The 17,015-nt window shown below is 39.8% G+C and overlaps 1 protein-coding gene across 3 annotated transcripts in view; it reads left to right on the top strand.

Moving 5' to 3' along the window:
• The window catches only part of EPB41L4B (erythrocyte membrane protein band 4.1 like 4B), a 164,099-nt gene that overhangs the window by 74,426 nt on the left and 72,658 nt on the right, over positions 1-17,015 (top strand). For 2 of the 3 annotated variants that reach the window (XM_053958232.1, XM_053958223.1), the window contains exons 11-15: positions 171-340; positions 438-547; positions 2,575-2,605; positions 3,080-3,110; positions 4,083-4,150. In XM_053958232.1, the coding sequence (XP_053814207.1) occupies positions 171-340; positions 438-547; positions 2,575-2,605; positions 3,080-3,110; positions 4,083-4,150 (410 nt within the window). Of the gene's footprint in view, positions 1-170; positions 341-437; positions 548-2,574; positions 2,606-3,079; positions 3,111-4,082; positions 4,151-7,115; positions 8,524-17,015 lie in introns of those variants that run through there. The other variant, XM_053958242.1, reaches the window with a different exon arrangement.

Here is a 17,015-nt window from a genome sequence, read left to right as displayed (position 1 = left end):
AACTTCTTTCCCTTACTTGGGCCTGATCCAACAAAGTGTGGTGTGTGCTCAGGCTGGTAAGAACACAAGGGAGGCTCAGCACACTGTTGGCCCAGGCTGTGTTTCTCCTACCAAGGACAATAATGAATATCATGCATGCCAACTTCCAAAGCTTTTGTTTCTGCATTTAGGGCAGAGAGCAAGAGCACACATTTGTTTTCCGGTTAGACAGTGCCAAAACGTGCAAACATTTGTGGAAGTGTGCGGTGGAGCACCATGCTTTCTTCAGATTGCGAGCCCCAGCAAATAGTAAATCTAGTAGATCCGACTTCATAAGGCTGGGATCACGCTTCAGATTCAGGTATTTAGTGAAGTAACAGCAATATATTTATACAAAGGAGCAGGTACAGCTTCCAGCAGAAGGCAGCAGTTTACTTTGTTTATTTCTGTGTTTTAAGTGGGAGGACAGAATATCAAGCAACACACGGGACGAGATTACGCAGAACTAGTACATTTGAAAGGAGGCCCAGCAAGAGATACCCTTCTCGGAGGCATTCCACTTACAAGGGTAAGTGTTTGTAGACATCTGTGCACTGAACAGGGCATGCAGGTGTCCCGTTAAATCCTAGAAATGTCACAATACAATCATGACATCTGTACCACATTATAAAAAGAGGAGTATGTCAGATCACCTAAAATATCAGAATGTGCATGGAGCTTTTTTTGCCAGGGTTCGTTGTTTCCCTCTTCTGTTTTTAATCTCTATGTACAATTAATTCTTCCACCCCCTTCTATGGAGGAGGTACCTATGCTTTCTTTTGTTGCTCTACTGAGGAGGAAAGAAAAGTTGCAGAAAATCCACTAAGGCAAAGCGTGTAATGTTTTTTTGAAGAATTGCTTGTGTCATGTGGGGTGGAGCAGTGTCTACAAGCCTCGCTGACTTGCTTATCTAGCCAGACAATTTTAGGGTTATTGGACAGTCTCATTATGCAGTTGTTGTGGCTTTCCTGACTGTAATGACATGTTATTCACCTGTCCAGACTCTGACCTTAACTAGCTTGCCCTGGGAATTGAGATGTGCTGAATTTAAATGGAATGACAAGGAATTCATTTCCCTTGTGGTTTTGTAATTTGTCCTTAAAAATTTGAGCTTTTTGTTCCATGTAGAAAAACCTAGGAAGGAGCCCTGCAAGATAACCCTCTCCAAATTCTGTATTACTTGAGCCTGCAGGTATAGTTGCCATATGGAGCAAGGCTGCTGTACACAGTAGGGTGAGATGACATTCCCTAAGAATGTCTTTGCACTCGTTTGCATTCCCAGAATATAACTCAAAGTTCCATGAGCAGCCCTTGTGGTATTATGGGGACATTTTTGTCTCATTTACAGTGGGAGGAAAAAGGGTGACAAGCATGCATGCTTTCTAGAGGCTGTAACTCTTTCCCCTGCTTCCTTCCTTAGTACATGGAAGGAGTTTGTTTAACTGAAATGCAAATTTAATAAATCTGTGAGATGCTGTTATCTGAGACATGAGAGTCAACTACATAGTGCGGCTTATTTTATAACTGGAAGAAGAAATTCTTTAAATTTAATTCTTGCCATAACAGGACCTAACAGACCTGCAGGTTCTGCCTTGAGTCTCAATGCTTCTGTACTTTTGTCTGTGAGACAGAGGCAGAAGAGAGAAAGTGTGGCTTATGCTTAATTATGTCCATTGCAGCCAGTCATAACTTCTTTCACACCCAAGTGATTGCCTTCTAGAGAGCTGAACAGTGCTAAGTTAATGCAAAAACTCCCTGTAGGTTGTTGTCTTCCGTGCATCTTTTGGCCATTAAGCCCTGTACCTAAATGCAGCCCACGAGGGTTGGATTCTCTCCTAGCTCTGTCGCTTTTGAGACTTCTACAGTGTGCCATTAACTTCCTGCATTCAGCAGTCAGTTGGATTTTCACTTGGAGAAGTTTTTCAGTTCTCTCGAAACACACACAGTCATGAAAAAGAGATAATACACCCCAGTTACTCAGCTGCCACCTTCATCATTCTTTCCAGCGTGTCCAAAGCAGAGGCCAAGACCTTGTTCCTCAAGATTACACAGTGCCTCCCAGGATTCCCAACTGATGGGCTATTTTGGCTACCATTGTTCCCTGCAGTAAGACACAGGCCATTACCAGCTTTGTGAATACTCTGGTTTTTGTAAGATAGTGAAAATTTCTGCAAGGGGTAGCTTCTGATTTTCAATGGACTTGATGGTATTGGAATGGTAGTACATTAAGATAAGAAAAAATGTGTTCTGGTTGCGCAGAACATACTCTGCCAAAAGTCCTATTGTGGCATTTGGGAAGAATATGCTTGTCTGCTGTCATCTCTAAAGGGCTTTCACTCTTGGAGGACCAGAGGGTGATTTGTGTCTGCCTCATACTTTATTATGTTGCACAGGATTACTAGAAAGCACAGGGCTGCACTTGAAATTCAGACACTTCTGTGCAAATATGTCTGTATGAGGATTCCCTTTAGTCATAGTGTAACAGCCCAACAACAAGAGCTGCAAAATGGCTGATACTTCACTTGTCTTAAGATTTTGTGTTTGTTTCTTTTTAAGCAAACAATCCTGTGAAAGCAGCACCACTGTGGTAAGTGACTGCTCAACTTCTCTCTACCTCTCAGTTGCTATTCTCGGGCTAAAAGGATTCTGAAGACAATATCTGCTTTAGAATTTGTAGACATAGATTCTGTGGTGTGGGATGAATTGGTTTGGCATGTCTTATTATGCATCTCCAGATTCTTCCTGGGGCTGTCTGCTTCCACTGTTTAATCCATTTCCTTTATTATTTTTATATATGAAATCAGGCTAAAGTAAAATGTACTTTTTTTGCTCACTGTTCTTATGCTAGCTTATCAAGCATAATTTGTTCATGTTTTTTAAATCTAAAGCAAAGAGAAAAGTTTACACCCCTCTTTCACATGTTAACTGCTGTGGTGTGTATCTTGAATAAAATAATGATGTCTTTAAGAATATGAATTTTCTCTGTAGTACTTCCCTGAACTAAAAAACATTGTGATGTAGATGTATTGATTACATAAGAGCAATTTTTTTTCTCTCTTAGTGCTAAAAGTCCTGAAGTCCATAACTACCAGGTAAGAGCATACCAGTTACAGAGGAAAATGTAGTCATTTCCATATTTTATGGTAAATATTTTTACTCTTTATAGTTTGTACAACTGTTTTGCTCCCCTTTCCTTACTCTGGGGTAAGATTTTCTGATGGGTCAGAAATAAACTGCACCATATTGGGGTTAAGGAATTTTCTCTTTTTTCCCCGTGTTCTTGGATGCTCTGCAAGCTGAGTACACTCCATTTGTCATCTTCTTTCCCTTCCTTTTCTTTCTGTGAAAGTTAAAGCCTTTGGGATGTGATGGGCCCCAGGAGACTGCTGTATGAGCAAGCTTTTGTCTAGAGCAGCCTCTCACAGTAGGCGATCGTGACAATTTCAAAGTTGCAATTACCTCCCTCATCACAACACTTAGAGAGTTCCCTGCTGGTCAAATGCTTGTTGGGGTTTTTTTTATACGCTCCAGGGAAAACATTACCTGGTTTTCATCTGTGCTACTGACAGACAGTGGGTACTGAGAAAAAACAAGCTTCCAAACTCTGTATATATATGAGAACTTAGTCTTAACACTTTTTTTACAACTCGGAGCATTGATTTTGTTTTACTGTTTCTCTTTAAGATCTTATGGACATGAGAAGGAAGTCCTGTCACCAAAGACATGAGACCTCCTGAAGCCTGCTCTTTATAACCTTTCTTACTCTCCACCTTTGATCAAAGTTGACATTTTTTGATGTGCTTTCTATGAGAAGCACTACATGTGCCAGGTTGTCTGTCAAACAGGAGAGGAGTTTTCTTTGCATTGTCCCATGAATTTGTCCTAATGAGTAGGGTCATCACCAAGAAGCTTCACGTATGTGCTAATGGCATGGGAGGAGGTTGGAAGCATTAGGGTTTCTAGGGTTCACCAGGAACATATTCCTCATGACCCCAGGAAAATAAAAGTTAATAGGGAGCTTTAATATGATTTCATTAACCAGGTTCAATGTTTTCCATTTGCAGCCCCAGTATCATCCCAATATACATCCTGCTCAGCCGCACTGGCATCCACACACACCTGTGAATGTAAGGTAAGCAATCTTCCCTTTGTGAAGAAAAGATGATTACTTTTTCTTTACGTTACTCAGTATGAAGCTTTGGTGGCCCTGTTGAGCAGTTCTCTGCACATGAAAAGTAAACGGAAGTTAGAAGTATGGGATATAGAGACAGTGTTAAATAGCTTCTAAGTTTTGCTTTGGAATATGAATTATTCTTTTCTAGTTGATTTCTAATTCAAAATAGAATGTTAGTGGTCTCGTGCAGGGAGTATGTTGGATAGGGAGCTGCTCTGTAGCTTAATCGCAAATTGATCAGTATTTGTTTGTATTTCATTTCGTAAGACAGAGAAGAAACTCATTTTAGTGTAAAGTTAAGTTATTAATAATTATATTCTTGCAGTGGAGCACTGTTTTTCATCTTTTGCAGAAATGTATATGAAAAAATGACAAGTACATGGAACAATTTATCAGGAACATTACAGATAATGAGTAAAATTATAGCACTGAGTTTTTGAGAACTGTTTCACAAAAACATTCCTGCATGTGCTGTTGTGCTATCTTCTTGCATACTTTTTTGTTTGTAGCTAGTGATGAGAGACATTGAGTGAAAAGAAATTTTGGAAGAAATTCAGTCCAATTAAAACACACTTGGTGGAATGCCTGGTGAAGGCATGCATCTGCTGGTGGATATGTGTTTATATATGTACACATGATAAAAACCAGCCACTTTTTTATCCTAATAAAAAGTAACCTTTTTAGATGACTCAGTTGTTTAGACAAATAATTCTCTTCAGTGAAAAATACCAATACCCTAATCTTTGTTTCTCCTTATCTAACATTTATATTCTTACATCACAATAGGTAGACTTTGGTTTTAGTGTGGGCAGACTCTGGGGATGAGGCTGAGTTTAAAATGGATGAAAAGACAATTTGGTATGAGTTTGAGTCCGAGAATGCAGGAAAAGGGCAAATATATTATTAGAAATACTAGGCAGAGAAGCAGACAGGCATTATCATCTCAAAATTCCTAGTGCACAGCAGTAAAGCAGATATTAAATTTGTGTTAGAAACAGGAGACTTGAAGTTGTGTAAGGAACTTTGCCTGTATTTCAGGCTCAGGAGTCTTCCTGGTTTTAGGGTTTCTTTATCCAGTTTATTATGAGCACTTTAAAATGTACAATTCCACATTATGAAAGAGTGGCTGCCAAGAGAGCCTAATGATTTTATAAATCATTTGAGGTTTTGCTGAAATTTTTCTTAAGATTTCATCACTTACGATACCAGTCCATGACATTTTAAAGCCAAACAGTTCACCCTGGAGCAGAGTGATATTGAAATAAGCACAATAATGTATTGTAGTGTGTGTAGACAACCTCCCCCTTCAGCCCCTCCACTGCCTGGGCAAAGACTAAGGTCAGTGAAATATGAACAATGGCTTTTTTATAGCAAGGCTTGTAAGGATGAAAAAACACAACCCATACATAAAAGCTCAGTCATAGAAGCTTGGTAGAAAAGGTGCTCAGAATTTTTGGCCCATTCAGGTAGAAGCATTTAAAAGTGTGGTTAAAGTGGAAGTTTCAAGTTATTCTAACTTGGAGTCAAAGTGAAATAACTGGATATTTAAGATCTTGGACAGCTTGATTTGAAAAATCTTATTCCATTTGATTGCAAACTAGAGATCACAACTACAGATGCATAAAATTCTTTCTGCTGTGCATGAAAGTCTGGAATAGGCATGGGCTGAAATGAAATGACCTGTGTTATGACGTGTTATATATGGAGCTTTCGTTGAATAATTTGTGAAATAGTATGTGGAATTGTGTCTCAGTTTTCTTAGTAAAATTCTTTCAGTGAAATTGTTTGCAGTTAGCTTAATATTTAACCTTCAGAAAAAAGAATTCCAATTAACAGTGTCATTATATAACTTTAGAATATATCTTAAAAAAAGGTAAAATCTAAACCTTGCCTGTGTTTCTGCTACTATAAAAAATACTTACCAGAATCATAGAATGTCTTGGGTTGGAAGAGACCTTAAAGATCATCTGGTTCCAACCCCCTGCCTTGGCCAGGGACACCTTCCACTAGACCAGGTGGCCCAAAGCCCCATCCAACCTGGCTTTGAACACTTCCAGGAATGGAGCATCCACAGCTTCTCTGTGCAACCTGTTTCAGTGCCTCACCACCCTCACAGAAAAGAATTTCTTCCGTATATATAATAATTGCAGCTTCAATTTGGTAATAAGGTAATGTTAAATGTCGTGGTTTCCTACATAGTGTTCAAAATTGTTGTTTTATTTATTCCCCACTCTGCTGCAATGATTCAGGGGACACTGTAGGAATGGTTGAAGTTAGTATCTCTAAGCAGCAATAAGTAATGAACAAGTAAGGAAAAAGATATTTTCCTTGTAGTACTTTTGCAAGTCTCAGAGAATTACCTGTACTAACTGTAGACTGGGGGTGTTCTTAAGGAAATGCAACTCTGTAAATTACAGGCTGCTCTAGTGTTAATTAACTGCACCAGTGCCAAAGGATTGGCAGCAACTACAGAAGAGCAATTTTCATTCATAATAGGATTGCCTTTCTTAACCCTTTGCACTTTAAGGATGTATTTTCATGAGCTCAGCATTTTGCATGATATGTTTTATTTTACCGGTTTGTTGTACAAATTTAGTTCTCCTGTAGCCTCCTCCTCCTTCCCCACCCCCCGCCCCCCACTTTGGAATTCCGGAGCATTGATGCACTGTGCTTGTCTGTAACATTGCAATCAGAGAGGGTTTTCAATGATTGAGCTCTGGTTGAAAGCCTTTTGAAATCAGCTAGAAGATTTCCAGTTGCTTCAGCAGCTTCAGCTTCAGACCTATCGGTCTGTCCCCATTGCCTTCCCATGCTGTAGCTCCATGCGCATGCTTAGCACTTGCAGGATGAGCTCGTGTTACTGTGTAGCACTCCTAAGTTGACTTCCATTCCTCACTAACCAATAACTGTGCAAATGGTACAGGCCACCCTATCATGATGACAGGCCCTATTGGAAACCCCCCACAAGTGGAGAGGACAACAATTTACGGTATATCCAGGAACAGAACCAGAAGAATTTAGGAGGAGTCCAAAGCATGGTGTACCAAGATAAACTCATGACGACTCTATGAAAAAGAGCCATCTTCATTTCACCTGCCATCTTAGACATCATTGCATTCCATGGTCCTTGTCTGTCTGCAGTATGTTCAAAGTGTATTGTGCATAAAGTGTGTGTCTTTGTATGTACATCCATCCTTGTTTAGTGTTCGTGGACATTCTTGGGAAAAGTGTTTTCCACATCTTCGTTTAAAAAAAATCTTTAAAAACCTTTTTTGAATTCTGGTAAGAATTTTCAGTGCCCTGAGACCAGAAGTATTTCTGGGGGTTTTCATTCTACGCTAGTTTCAAATCTGTGACCCTCTGCCTGCTGTTAAAGATCAGACATTTGTGCCTTAGTTATTTTTATTACCTTGTTTCTTTTGAGACAAATTAATAGACCGAGAACTTTGTTTTTTAGTGGCAAGCAAATAGGAGCTTGGAGGGAGGAAAAAAACAGAATTCATACTGGCAATCAAATTGGCTTGTGGGCCACCAACAAAGGGAGCCTACTGAGGCAGTCATGTTTGGATGTCATTTGTTCCTAGTTTTGTGTTCTGCAGAAGAAAATAGAGGTGCTTACCTAACTTTGAAGACAAGTATAGGGAAAGAACACTGTAATAAATTTCACAGAGTATGTATATCTTTTGTACTTCTTATATTGATAGCATTCCCCAAAACCATACTTGCTGCTATAAAGGCAAGAATGTTAAAAATTAATCCTTGCTAAAAGGGTGCTGCTGTAATCTTATTTTTAATGTGATTATAGAAGTGAACTTTATAATTACATGAAACTACCTACTGATAACTTTTCTCTGAATGGGCTCAAAACCACAACATATAATCAGTACATTAAAAATGAGGACATTCCAGTGGAATAGCTCTATTTTTTTAAAGTTAGACATTTGTCAAGTTGAATGTATATTTTGCAGACCTAGGACTTTGAATTGGACTGGCTGGTATTTTGATCACTTGCAGACTTTTTTGTTATCTTCAAACCAAAAATCACAGTGCCATTTTCACTTGTGCATTTGTTTTAGTTAGGCCTTACATCTCTGGTCTCTCTGAAGTTGTTGGAATGGATGAATCTTCATTTGGGATGTTTTCAAAATGAAGTAGTTTTTAACTTGATTTTGATAAATACACATTTATAAATGGCTATAGTGAATTTTTTCAGAGCAAATTTGATAGTTTATAACTTTTTGTGAAATACATTTGTTTACAAATGCTATCTTTTATTATTTGTTTTGATCTTTCCTGTATGTGCTAAGTACAAATAAAAAATGTCAATCTTGTTGATCTGGTTATGATGCATTATTTATTTTTGAAAGATTTTGGGGGAGGGTGGTAGATATGCTTGTACCTCATTTCCCCTGTAGTTACTAATGCTGTGATGGATCAATGTTTCCAGTACAATCTGTAGAGAGGGGAAGACAATAAAGCAATTGTGCACTGAGATGTGAAAATGCCAGAGTAAGCCTAAGGTGTGTAATCACAGAGGCTGACTTTGGTTTCTCCAGACTAGTCTTTCTCTAGTTCAGCAGCATTTTGTTTAAGAAAGGAAGGGAAACTTTGTCGGAGCCACTGGAGCAAAAGTCTAGTTTAGCTGCTGCTCTGAAAGCACTCTGGAGGATGGTTCTTTGAATACTCACATGGAAGTGTGGGGCAATGGTGCTTTATTATTTACACACCTACATTCATAATACAGTATCATTCTTGTCATATAATCTTGTCAGCATCCGTGTGCTTTGTTGCCAGTGTTCCACCTCATCCTATGTTGCTATGTGTGGTTTGGTTTGTTGCTGAAGGTGCGCGGAAGGAGGGATCCATTCCCTGACAGACTGCAAGAAAAGACAGCTCAAGGCCCAGCTGGTCCTGTAAGTGTTAAAAAGCCTCAGGCACACTGGTGAAGAATAACCTGTAGGCCTTGTGTACTCTGCAGTTTGTGTGTGTTGCCTCGAGGGAAGCACTTCTCATTCTGCTCCTCTGGAGAAGGAGCCCACACATTCTGCACTCACTTTTCACTTGTTCATCCCTCATCCTCCCTGCTGCCTGCAGAAATCTGAACCAGCTAAGTCACGGAGCAATCAGCTAGGTAAGAAGAGATCAGTGTCTCTGTCCTTCCTTCCTCTAGATATAGCTGGCTTCCTGTAGCAGATGGACTGGGATGCAGTTGGGAAGAGGGAGCATATCTGCCTGATTCCTCTCTGACCCCAGTACTGCTCTTCACCTGTGCAGCTTACACCACCCGAACAAAGGTCAATATGGGTGGTATCTGCCTGAACAGGGTAGTATTAAAGAGTTGCTTTAAATATTAAAAAGCACATTAGTATTTTTTTCCTAAAATTAGAACAGTTGTAACTCACAACAGTTTGTTTTTAACAAGTCATAGAGCTCTTGTGATGCTAAGATTTTTTGTTTGAAGCAACACAAAACACCGGAGCTGAAACCAGATTACATGTAGAAAGGGAAGAAAGAAGAAAAGTGGAAAATGTTTGGTTAAGTCTGTTGTTAAATGCAGCAGCAATTTTTATTTAAAATATTGGGAAAGTTCTGTCAAAAAAAATCGATACTCCATCTTAACTTTGTGCTGCTTCAGGAATCCTCTGGTAGTTTATAGGCACAAACTCAATATAGGAGCTTGATGGTCCTGGTATGTGAGTGTTTATACACTGAATGACTGAATTACTTTACCTAGGAGTTCCTCATGAGGAAATGCTGCAGTTTTTACCAAAAAGCATGTTACACAGCCATTCTAAGTCAACACATTTTAAATGTGTTCTAAATATACACAGGGAAGTTTGTTTTTTTTTCTTTTTTTAAAAAGTCTTGAAGATTGCTAAAAGGAGGTAACACCTAAATCCAAATGAAACGTGTTCATGTTTCATGACTGTGCTGTTCTCGGGGGTACCCATTGAACTGCATGTGCAAACTTTCTCCACCCTATTCTGAAGTGTGTTTGCTGTCTCAAATCTTCTTTTTACAAGTCCAGCATACACTTAGAACCTTCTGTAATTTGATTACAGGTGATAAACACTATCCTTGGGTCAGCTTGGCTGGGGGGATGGAGGGGAAGTCTGAGTATAGCAATAGGTCTTGCAGAAATTACACTGATCTGAAGTCCAACATGGAATCGCTTCTTCCATGTGCTGGAGAATCAATTGATGCAACCTGGCTGCGGGTATCTTTTGATCATCTCTCTGCACACCTTCCTCCTGTGCTTAATGAAGCTGGAAACCAGGTCTTCCCTTGCAGAGCTTAGGCCTGGCTCTATGCTCTGTGTATTTGGATTTGCAGAGGGATTATCTTTGGCCTTGTAATAACCATAATCCCATGTCCTCTCCCCTAGGAACTGCTGGGGGAATTGAAAAGCTGGTGACTCTGAGACACCACATCTGTAACACAAGCTGAAATATATCACTTTTCACCCTCAGCCAGGCCCTGGCATGCAAACTAATGACTAATATTGAATACTGAAATATGATACCTGAAATGCAATACTGAAACTGTTGTCACTTTGAATATATTGTTTTAGTGTGGGCTTTTTCATCAAACTTTCATTTTCAGCTATTTTTCTCTAGTTGATGTGAGTCACAGGCAAAGTGAACAAAGGGATCGGGTTTTATAATGCATTTCTAAAGCTGGCAGTCAGGGGCTTGCATACTTAAAGGAAAGAATTAAGTCTTTCTGGACCGTGTTATCATTGAACCCATGTGAAAACTGACCAAGAGAAGGATCGTTTTCTCACATTGTGGATGGCAACAAGGCATGTATTATGGCCTGGTGATGTAAAATGTGATTTTCTATTCCTCTGAATGAGCACTGCAGAAGATGTCTTTTCAGCTTGAAAGAGAAAGAGTGGCAGAGCTTGCAAGTAATTTTGAAAATGGAACTTCAGGTGCAGGCAAGAAATGAGCTGGGGAACATCAAAGGCAGCAGGAGAAAAATGAAACCAAGTATATCACCTGCTTCTCAGGACTCAAAGTTGGTGAGATGGGGCTCTCTGAGAGAGACAGTTCAGCACTGCAATCATCTCTTTTGAGAGGAGAAATCTTTTCAGTTTGTGTATCAAGCAGGCAGGCTTCTACCTACCTCAAAGGAGAGAAGTTTTGATGCACATCCATGTAACCTGACACTGCAGTTTTCTGTTGGCAGTGGGAGGTTTTCCTATTACTTGGCAACAGGGAACCAAGGAAAACAGACTTGTAGGGCAAATGCTGTCATTGCAGCGTTGCTAATGGCAGCTAGAGACTGCTGGTGCCAGAGCTGCTACAGAGCAGCATTAATGGACATATATTAGGAAATGTAATTTTTTAAATTGACCTCAAGACTCTGTGTGTTGTGCTTTGAAGGGGATCCACCAGGACCCTGGCTTCTTTTGTTAAGACAGAAGTTTCAAGTGAACCTTGAGAGCCAGCTTGAACTAACTGTTTGCACCCTAATTAAACTCTTGCTACATTGTGAGGATGGAGGTTTTGAACTGTTTCAGAATATATACATTTTTCCTGTGTTACAGTCAAACTGCACATGGTTAGAAAATCACAGTGCTCCCAAATTTTTGTGTCAAAGAGCCTGCAGGAAAATCAGTCCTTCTTCTCAGCAGGCACATAGAAGGATGCAGCATTTGGAAAAAAAAACCAATCCTAGTCAAATCAGATCAGAAAAAAACATGTAAAGAGGTGGGACACACTTTTCTGTCTACCTCCTGCAGTACATAGCAAAGCAGTGTGTGATAATCATGAAGACATTGTTCGGCTTTCCTTGTTTTCTAGCTCCTGTTGTACCTTGAAGTGACTGGCCGAAGAGTTTCCCTTCCTCAGGACATGTGCTGTTGCCCTTTTTGCCATTGCATCACCAAAAGAAACCACAATAAACAAACAAAAAACTCAAAAAAAAAAAACCCAACAGATAATTCAGTTGGAGTTTTTCCATTAGTATGAATCATTTCCCGTAATAAAGCTACAGAGTAAATGCTGTTCTCAAGCACTTACTAATGACTGTTTCATGACTGTGCTGTAAAGCAAAACAACTTACTTTCACAGAGCTGACTTCACAAGTGTTAATCTGAATTTAATTGTAAAGTTCACGTGTCAGGCCTCCCTGTGTGCTGTCCCCTGCAGATATGAGTATCTTGCTACGGAAAGTACAAGCATGTCTGTAATAACTTGCATACTGAATTTAATTTATGCATGCAATATACCTTCAGTTTTGAACAGGAAGAAGAGATTTAAAAACCACCAAAAACCTTTCTCTTCCATCCAGCTTTTCTGAAGATGATTTTTTTTCCCCCTTCAGTTAGAAACTTGGCACACGGATTAGTGGAGATAAGAAGTTCCACCAGCCGGACCCAATGTTACTTCTTTGTTTTGTTGTTTTTTGCATAATAGCTTTCTAATGGCTGTGGGATACTCCTTTGGGTTTGGTGGCACCTTATCTTCTATGATCTGTTGCCTGTGTCTCTTCAGAAGCAATCTAGTTTGTCACTAGCAGAAGAAGCAGTTATGATGACTGCCTTAATCATCACGCCCTCTCAGAACTGAGGATCTGCCAATTTAAAATTAAGATAAATGTTGAGCTGTGGCTATGGGAACCAGTGGAAGTGTCCCTAGGGTTCTGTTTTCAAATTGCCACCACAATTATATTTCCACCATGAAAGTACTATCTTTGTAATGTGCTTGATTATTTTTTCTTTTCCATTTTCATCTTTCTCTTTCTTTTCTTGATCCCTTTCCTCTTAATTTTCCTTTCATAGCACTAGGAGTATGACCTTTATCTTTAAAACTACCAAACAGCAAAATCTGCAGCTCATCACACGAAAAATGATGTTTTGGATTACGCAAGAACAGATGTTTCATACAAGAACAGTTTGGAAAACTCTAGTTCCTGGCTTACCAATGTCTTATGTTGATGGATTATGAAAATTGCTATTTCTTTTTTTTAACTGAGGCAATGAAAAACATCATCTACTTTCCGAGTCACAACAAAAATGAAAGAATTAGCCACACCTAATTAGAAGTAGGAAGTACTGATCTAATGCAATTATACTCCGGATAAGAAGCTGATTATTTATAAGTTACTTTTTCCTCCCTAAACCCATAACAATCTGTGCTGGAGTTATAATCACAGTAGCTTACCTGCCATTACCAATTTCTGCAATTTTGTCTTCCTTAGAGAAGTAGAAATACAAATCATTAATGAATCTCCAGTGCTCTCTAAATTGTGTAATTGCACAGTAATGAACTCAGTACCTAAACAGATGCCAGTGGCTGCTTTTTTTCATCTCCAGGGGCCAAGGCCCTGAATATTAAGGCCTTGCTGGCAAGCAGCAGAGCCAACATCATGGTGCCTCTGAGCTGAGTCTTTCTCATCAGTAGGAATATAGGAGTCAAACAGGAAGGAAGAGCTCAGGAAAAAAATGGGTCAGGCAAACAAAAAGCTCAAGTAAAGGGTTTAGGCGAAGTGGAGTTTTACAGTGTTATGTCCAAAAGAAAGGAACTAGAAAATGAAAAGTAATGGATTCTGCTAGAAACTCTGAGAATGGAGAAGAGGAATGAAAGCAGCAAGGGAGCTTTGTGATTTCAGCATCTGTGTCTTGAGTACCTGGGGCTTTCTGAATCAGTAGCAATGCTGATTTGAAGCAAACTTCAAGGAATTTGAATGTAAAATTGGATGCTGCTTCTGTATCAAAATTTTGAGCCCAGGAGGCCTTCGTTTGTTATTACTCATTTTTAGTTTCAATGGCTGCATTTAATGTTTGTGTCTCATTCTCTATTTCTGACTTAAAAAAATAACTGTGAAAATGTCTTTAAAGATAAAATGAACAGTTTCCTGCTGTAAGTCAGATGGGTTGCCCAAGTATTGAAGTGAGAACCTGCCCAGAGATAGTGCAGAGGTTGCAAGTATGTAATTAAGAGAGGTCTTGCTATGCTGAGTGATTGATTTTGTACTACTTTTATCCGTTAATACTGTGTTTTAAAAAGAGCAAAAATCTATAACCTAAAAAGTCATTTGTGTGGCAATGGAGTCGGCTGTGTTCATGCTAGACTTTAAAGTTATGGCAAATTACTGAAAATTCACAAGACAGTATATTTTTTGTAAAGCATTAGCAGTATTCAGAATCAGAATAATTTTGAAGCATGAAAATTGCACAATTTGATTAATTTCTTTTAAAACAAGTTTTTTTTCCTAAGGAATTTCAGCTTAGTTAGAATGGAGACAGAAAGGAGATTTTGTAAGATGGGAGCATATTGTTAAGGGAAGATAAATCCAGTGGATTGGCTTCAAGGCTAAAGGGATTACACCTTTATAATCTGCCAGATGCAAGGCTGCTGTAGTTCCTGGCTTCACAGCCCAGGATGAGATGCTGAGCATTCATTCCAGAGATGTAAATGTTCACTGAGCACCCACTCAGCCACCTTGCCAGGGAGCAGAGGAGAAGGGCAGTACCTTGAGCAGCACCTACATACACAAACAGCAGCTCACAAATCTGAGGCAGCACAGAGAGCTCCATCCTTGATGCAAACACCTCCACAGAAAATAGGACTACAGTTGAGAAGATGCCCTGAACTGTGGTGATCAGAGCTTGACCAACCAAGCTGACCAGCAGCTTGCTTACATGGGGCTGGTCACTTTTCTCACATTTCTCATGTGCATCCTGAATGAAATTCATCCTGCACATGAATTCACCTCTTTCCTTTCTCTTGTCTCCTCACAGGTACCTCTGCTTTTTCCTTGCATTGCTTCTGGTTTCACTAAGTCCATACTCAAAGGTCCGAAGGCTACCAGCGTAGTTTGGACCTTACACAGAGTTACTGATATAGTTTCTTAGCCAGTGTTGGCCTTGCAAGGTTGTTCTCACCCAAGAGACTCTAATACTTCTCCTTTAGAGCTCTGGGATGTTTGGCCATTGCTCATGTATCCCTACCATAAGTACTTGTGAATTCCAGCAATCCTTCTGGGCATGCTTTATAGCATTTTTTAGCTGCTTTTGCCTTTATCTTTTATGTCCAGCAACTTCTGTCGCATCCTGTGATTTCTTGTGTTCTCCTCTCTTAGCTAAGCCTCAAGCCTCTGCCTGCTTCTCTCTGCATCCTTTGGCAGCAACCACTGAGCACAATGGAGATGAGACAGGGATGTGCTTAGCTCACAGGGCCTGAGTTATTTAATGAGTTAAGTGGTGGGAAAAGCTGCACCATGGCTAGCAGTCTGAGATCAGCTGCAGGCTACCTCAGAGACCACAGATCCTTGCTTGGCTTTGCTCCTGTTTTAACCTGAGCTAACTTGCTTGGATTAGCCACCCCAAGTTGTTCTTTTTCCTAAGGACAAGGACATATGCCTTTGCCTCTGTCTGAAAGGGGAAGGCAGCAAACTTGAGGGAGGTTCTTCTTGGTCTTAGAGATTTTTATGTCTGCTTTTCAGAGTTTTCTCATCTACAAGGACATCTGGGACAATGAATTTTTTTGACAGGTGATTAAATATCATTAGCTATTGTTAGTGTTAATTAAAAGCATTTGTAAATGAAGAAAAGCACGGTTAGTTCCCCAGTGGGCATATTTTGCATGACAGTTTTGCAAGACAGTATTTTTTAAATGATCTTTATGCAGATAAGGTGAAATCTTTGAGGACTACATCTTTATTGAGTCAAGATTTGTTCCTTGGTATTTTATACCATGTGCATGCTTTGCTGCAGGCTTTATTCTGATGAAGAATTCCAGATTAGTTTTGCTTCAAAACTTAGTTCAGCATCTTGTGTCCTACAGCAGGCTTCCATCACCATTTATTATTATATTTTTTCCCTATTATAATTTTCTCTTTAATTTCAAGGTTGTCTGGGAGAAGGTTGCTGGCTGCCTGCTCTGCTTTCTGAGGTGTCCCTAGGATTGGATGAGGACTGTGGATCATCCCTGGCAGCAGGGAAAGAAATCTGCAACACAATTTTCCATGCTTTCCCTGAAGGAAGCAAATGGGCCAGCTGTGATGTTGCGGTGTCAGAGCAGAGCATGGAAGTGTAACCACAATGTTAGCTTTAGTTACACTTCACACAGCTCAGGAACCTAGTTCTGGCCAGCAAAGATATCTTGGTTACATGGTGCAGGAAGAAAAAATTACATTGGTTTGGTTTTAGTGATCCCAGTTTTCCTTTACTTACGAATACTCATTGCTTTTATATGTCCCAGTCCTTGGCTGCAAAATGAAAGTTCACCTTCTCTCCTGTTATTGGAGTCATCCTGCTGTGGTCTGTGTTCTTTTCTCATGTAATGCTGGGTTTATTTGTTTGGGGTTTTTTTAACTGCTTTTGAAGCATGGACAGGGAATTAACCCAGCGTCTACCCTTCCTCGCAAAAAAGGGAGATACTAAACCCAAAAATGAATGTTTGGCTTAGCATAGCTGTTAAGTCTCCTCCCCCTGGCTGCCACACTGAAGTTTCACACACAGTGGCTGCTTTCATTACATACACATTAATACACATATATGTTAACAGGCACTGCAACACTTCCCCTGGCTGCCATTTGGGAGCACATCTAAAGCTCATTTTGATGTTGGAGAAGGTATTGTAATGATACAGCGATGGGTGATACATCTCCCAGCACGTTCAGTACAACACTAGCAGTGTGAATTTTTGCTGCCAAAACCTGTGCAAATCACTACCAGTCTTGCTCTGAGCTACAGATGGGGGAGGACTGAGAGCGGTTCTGAAGATGTTTGTGGAAAGTTTGAGGATTTTTAAATACTGGAAATTTGCAGTGGTTTGGTGCAGGAAGAATGTTCAAAGCAAATAGAGGTGGG

The sequence above is a fragment of the Vidua chalybeata genome, chromosome 1, assembly GCF_026979565.1.
Source record: "Vidua chalybeata isolate OUT-0048 chromosome 1, bVidCha1 merged haplotype, whole genome shotgun sequence".
NCBI classification, from domain to species: Eukaryota; Metazoa; Chordata; class Aves; order Passeriformes; family Viduidae; genus Vidua; species Vidua chalybeata.
This window is presented reverse-complemented; position numbering and strand designations above follow the sequence as displayed.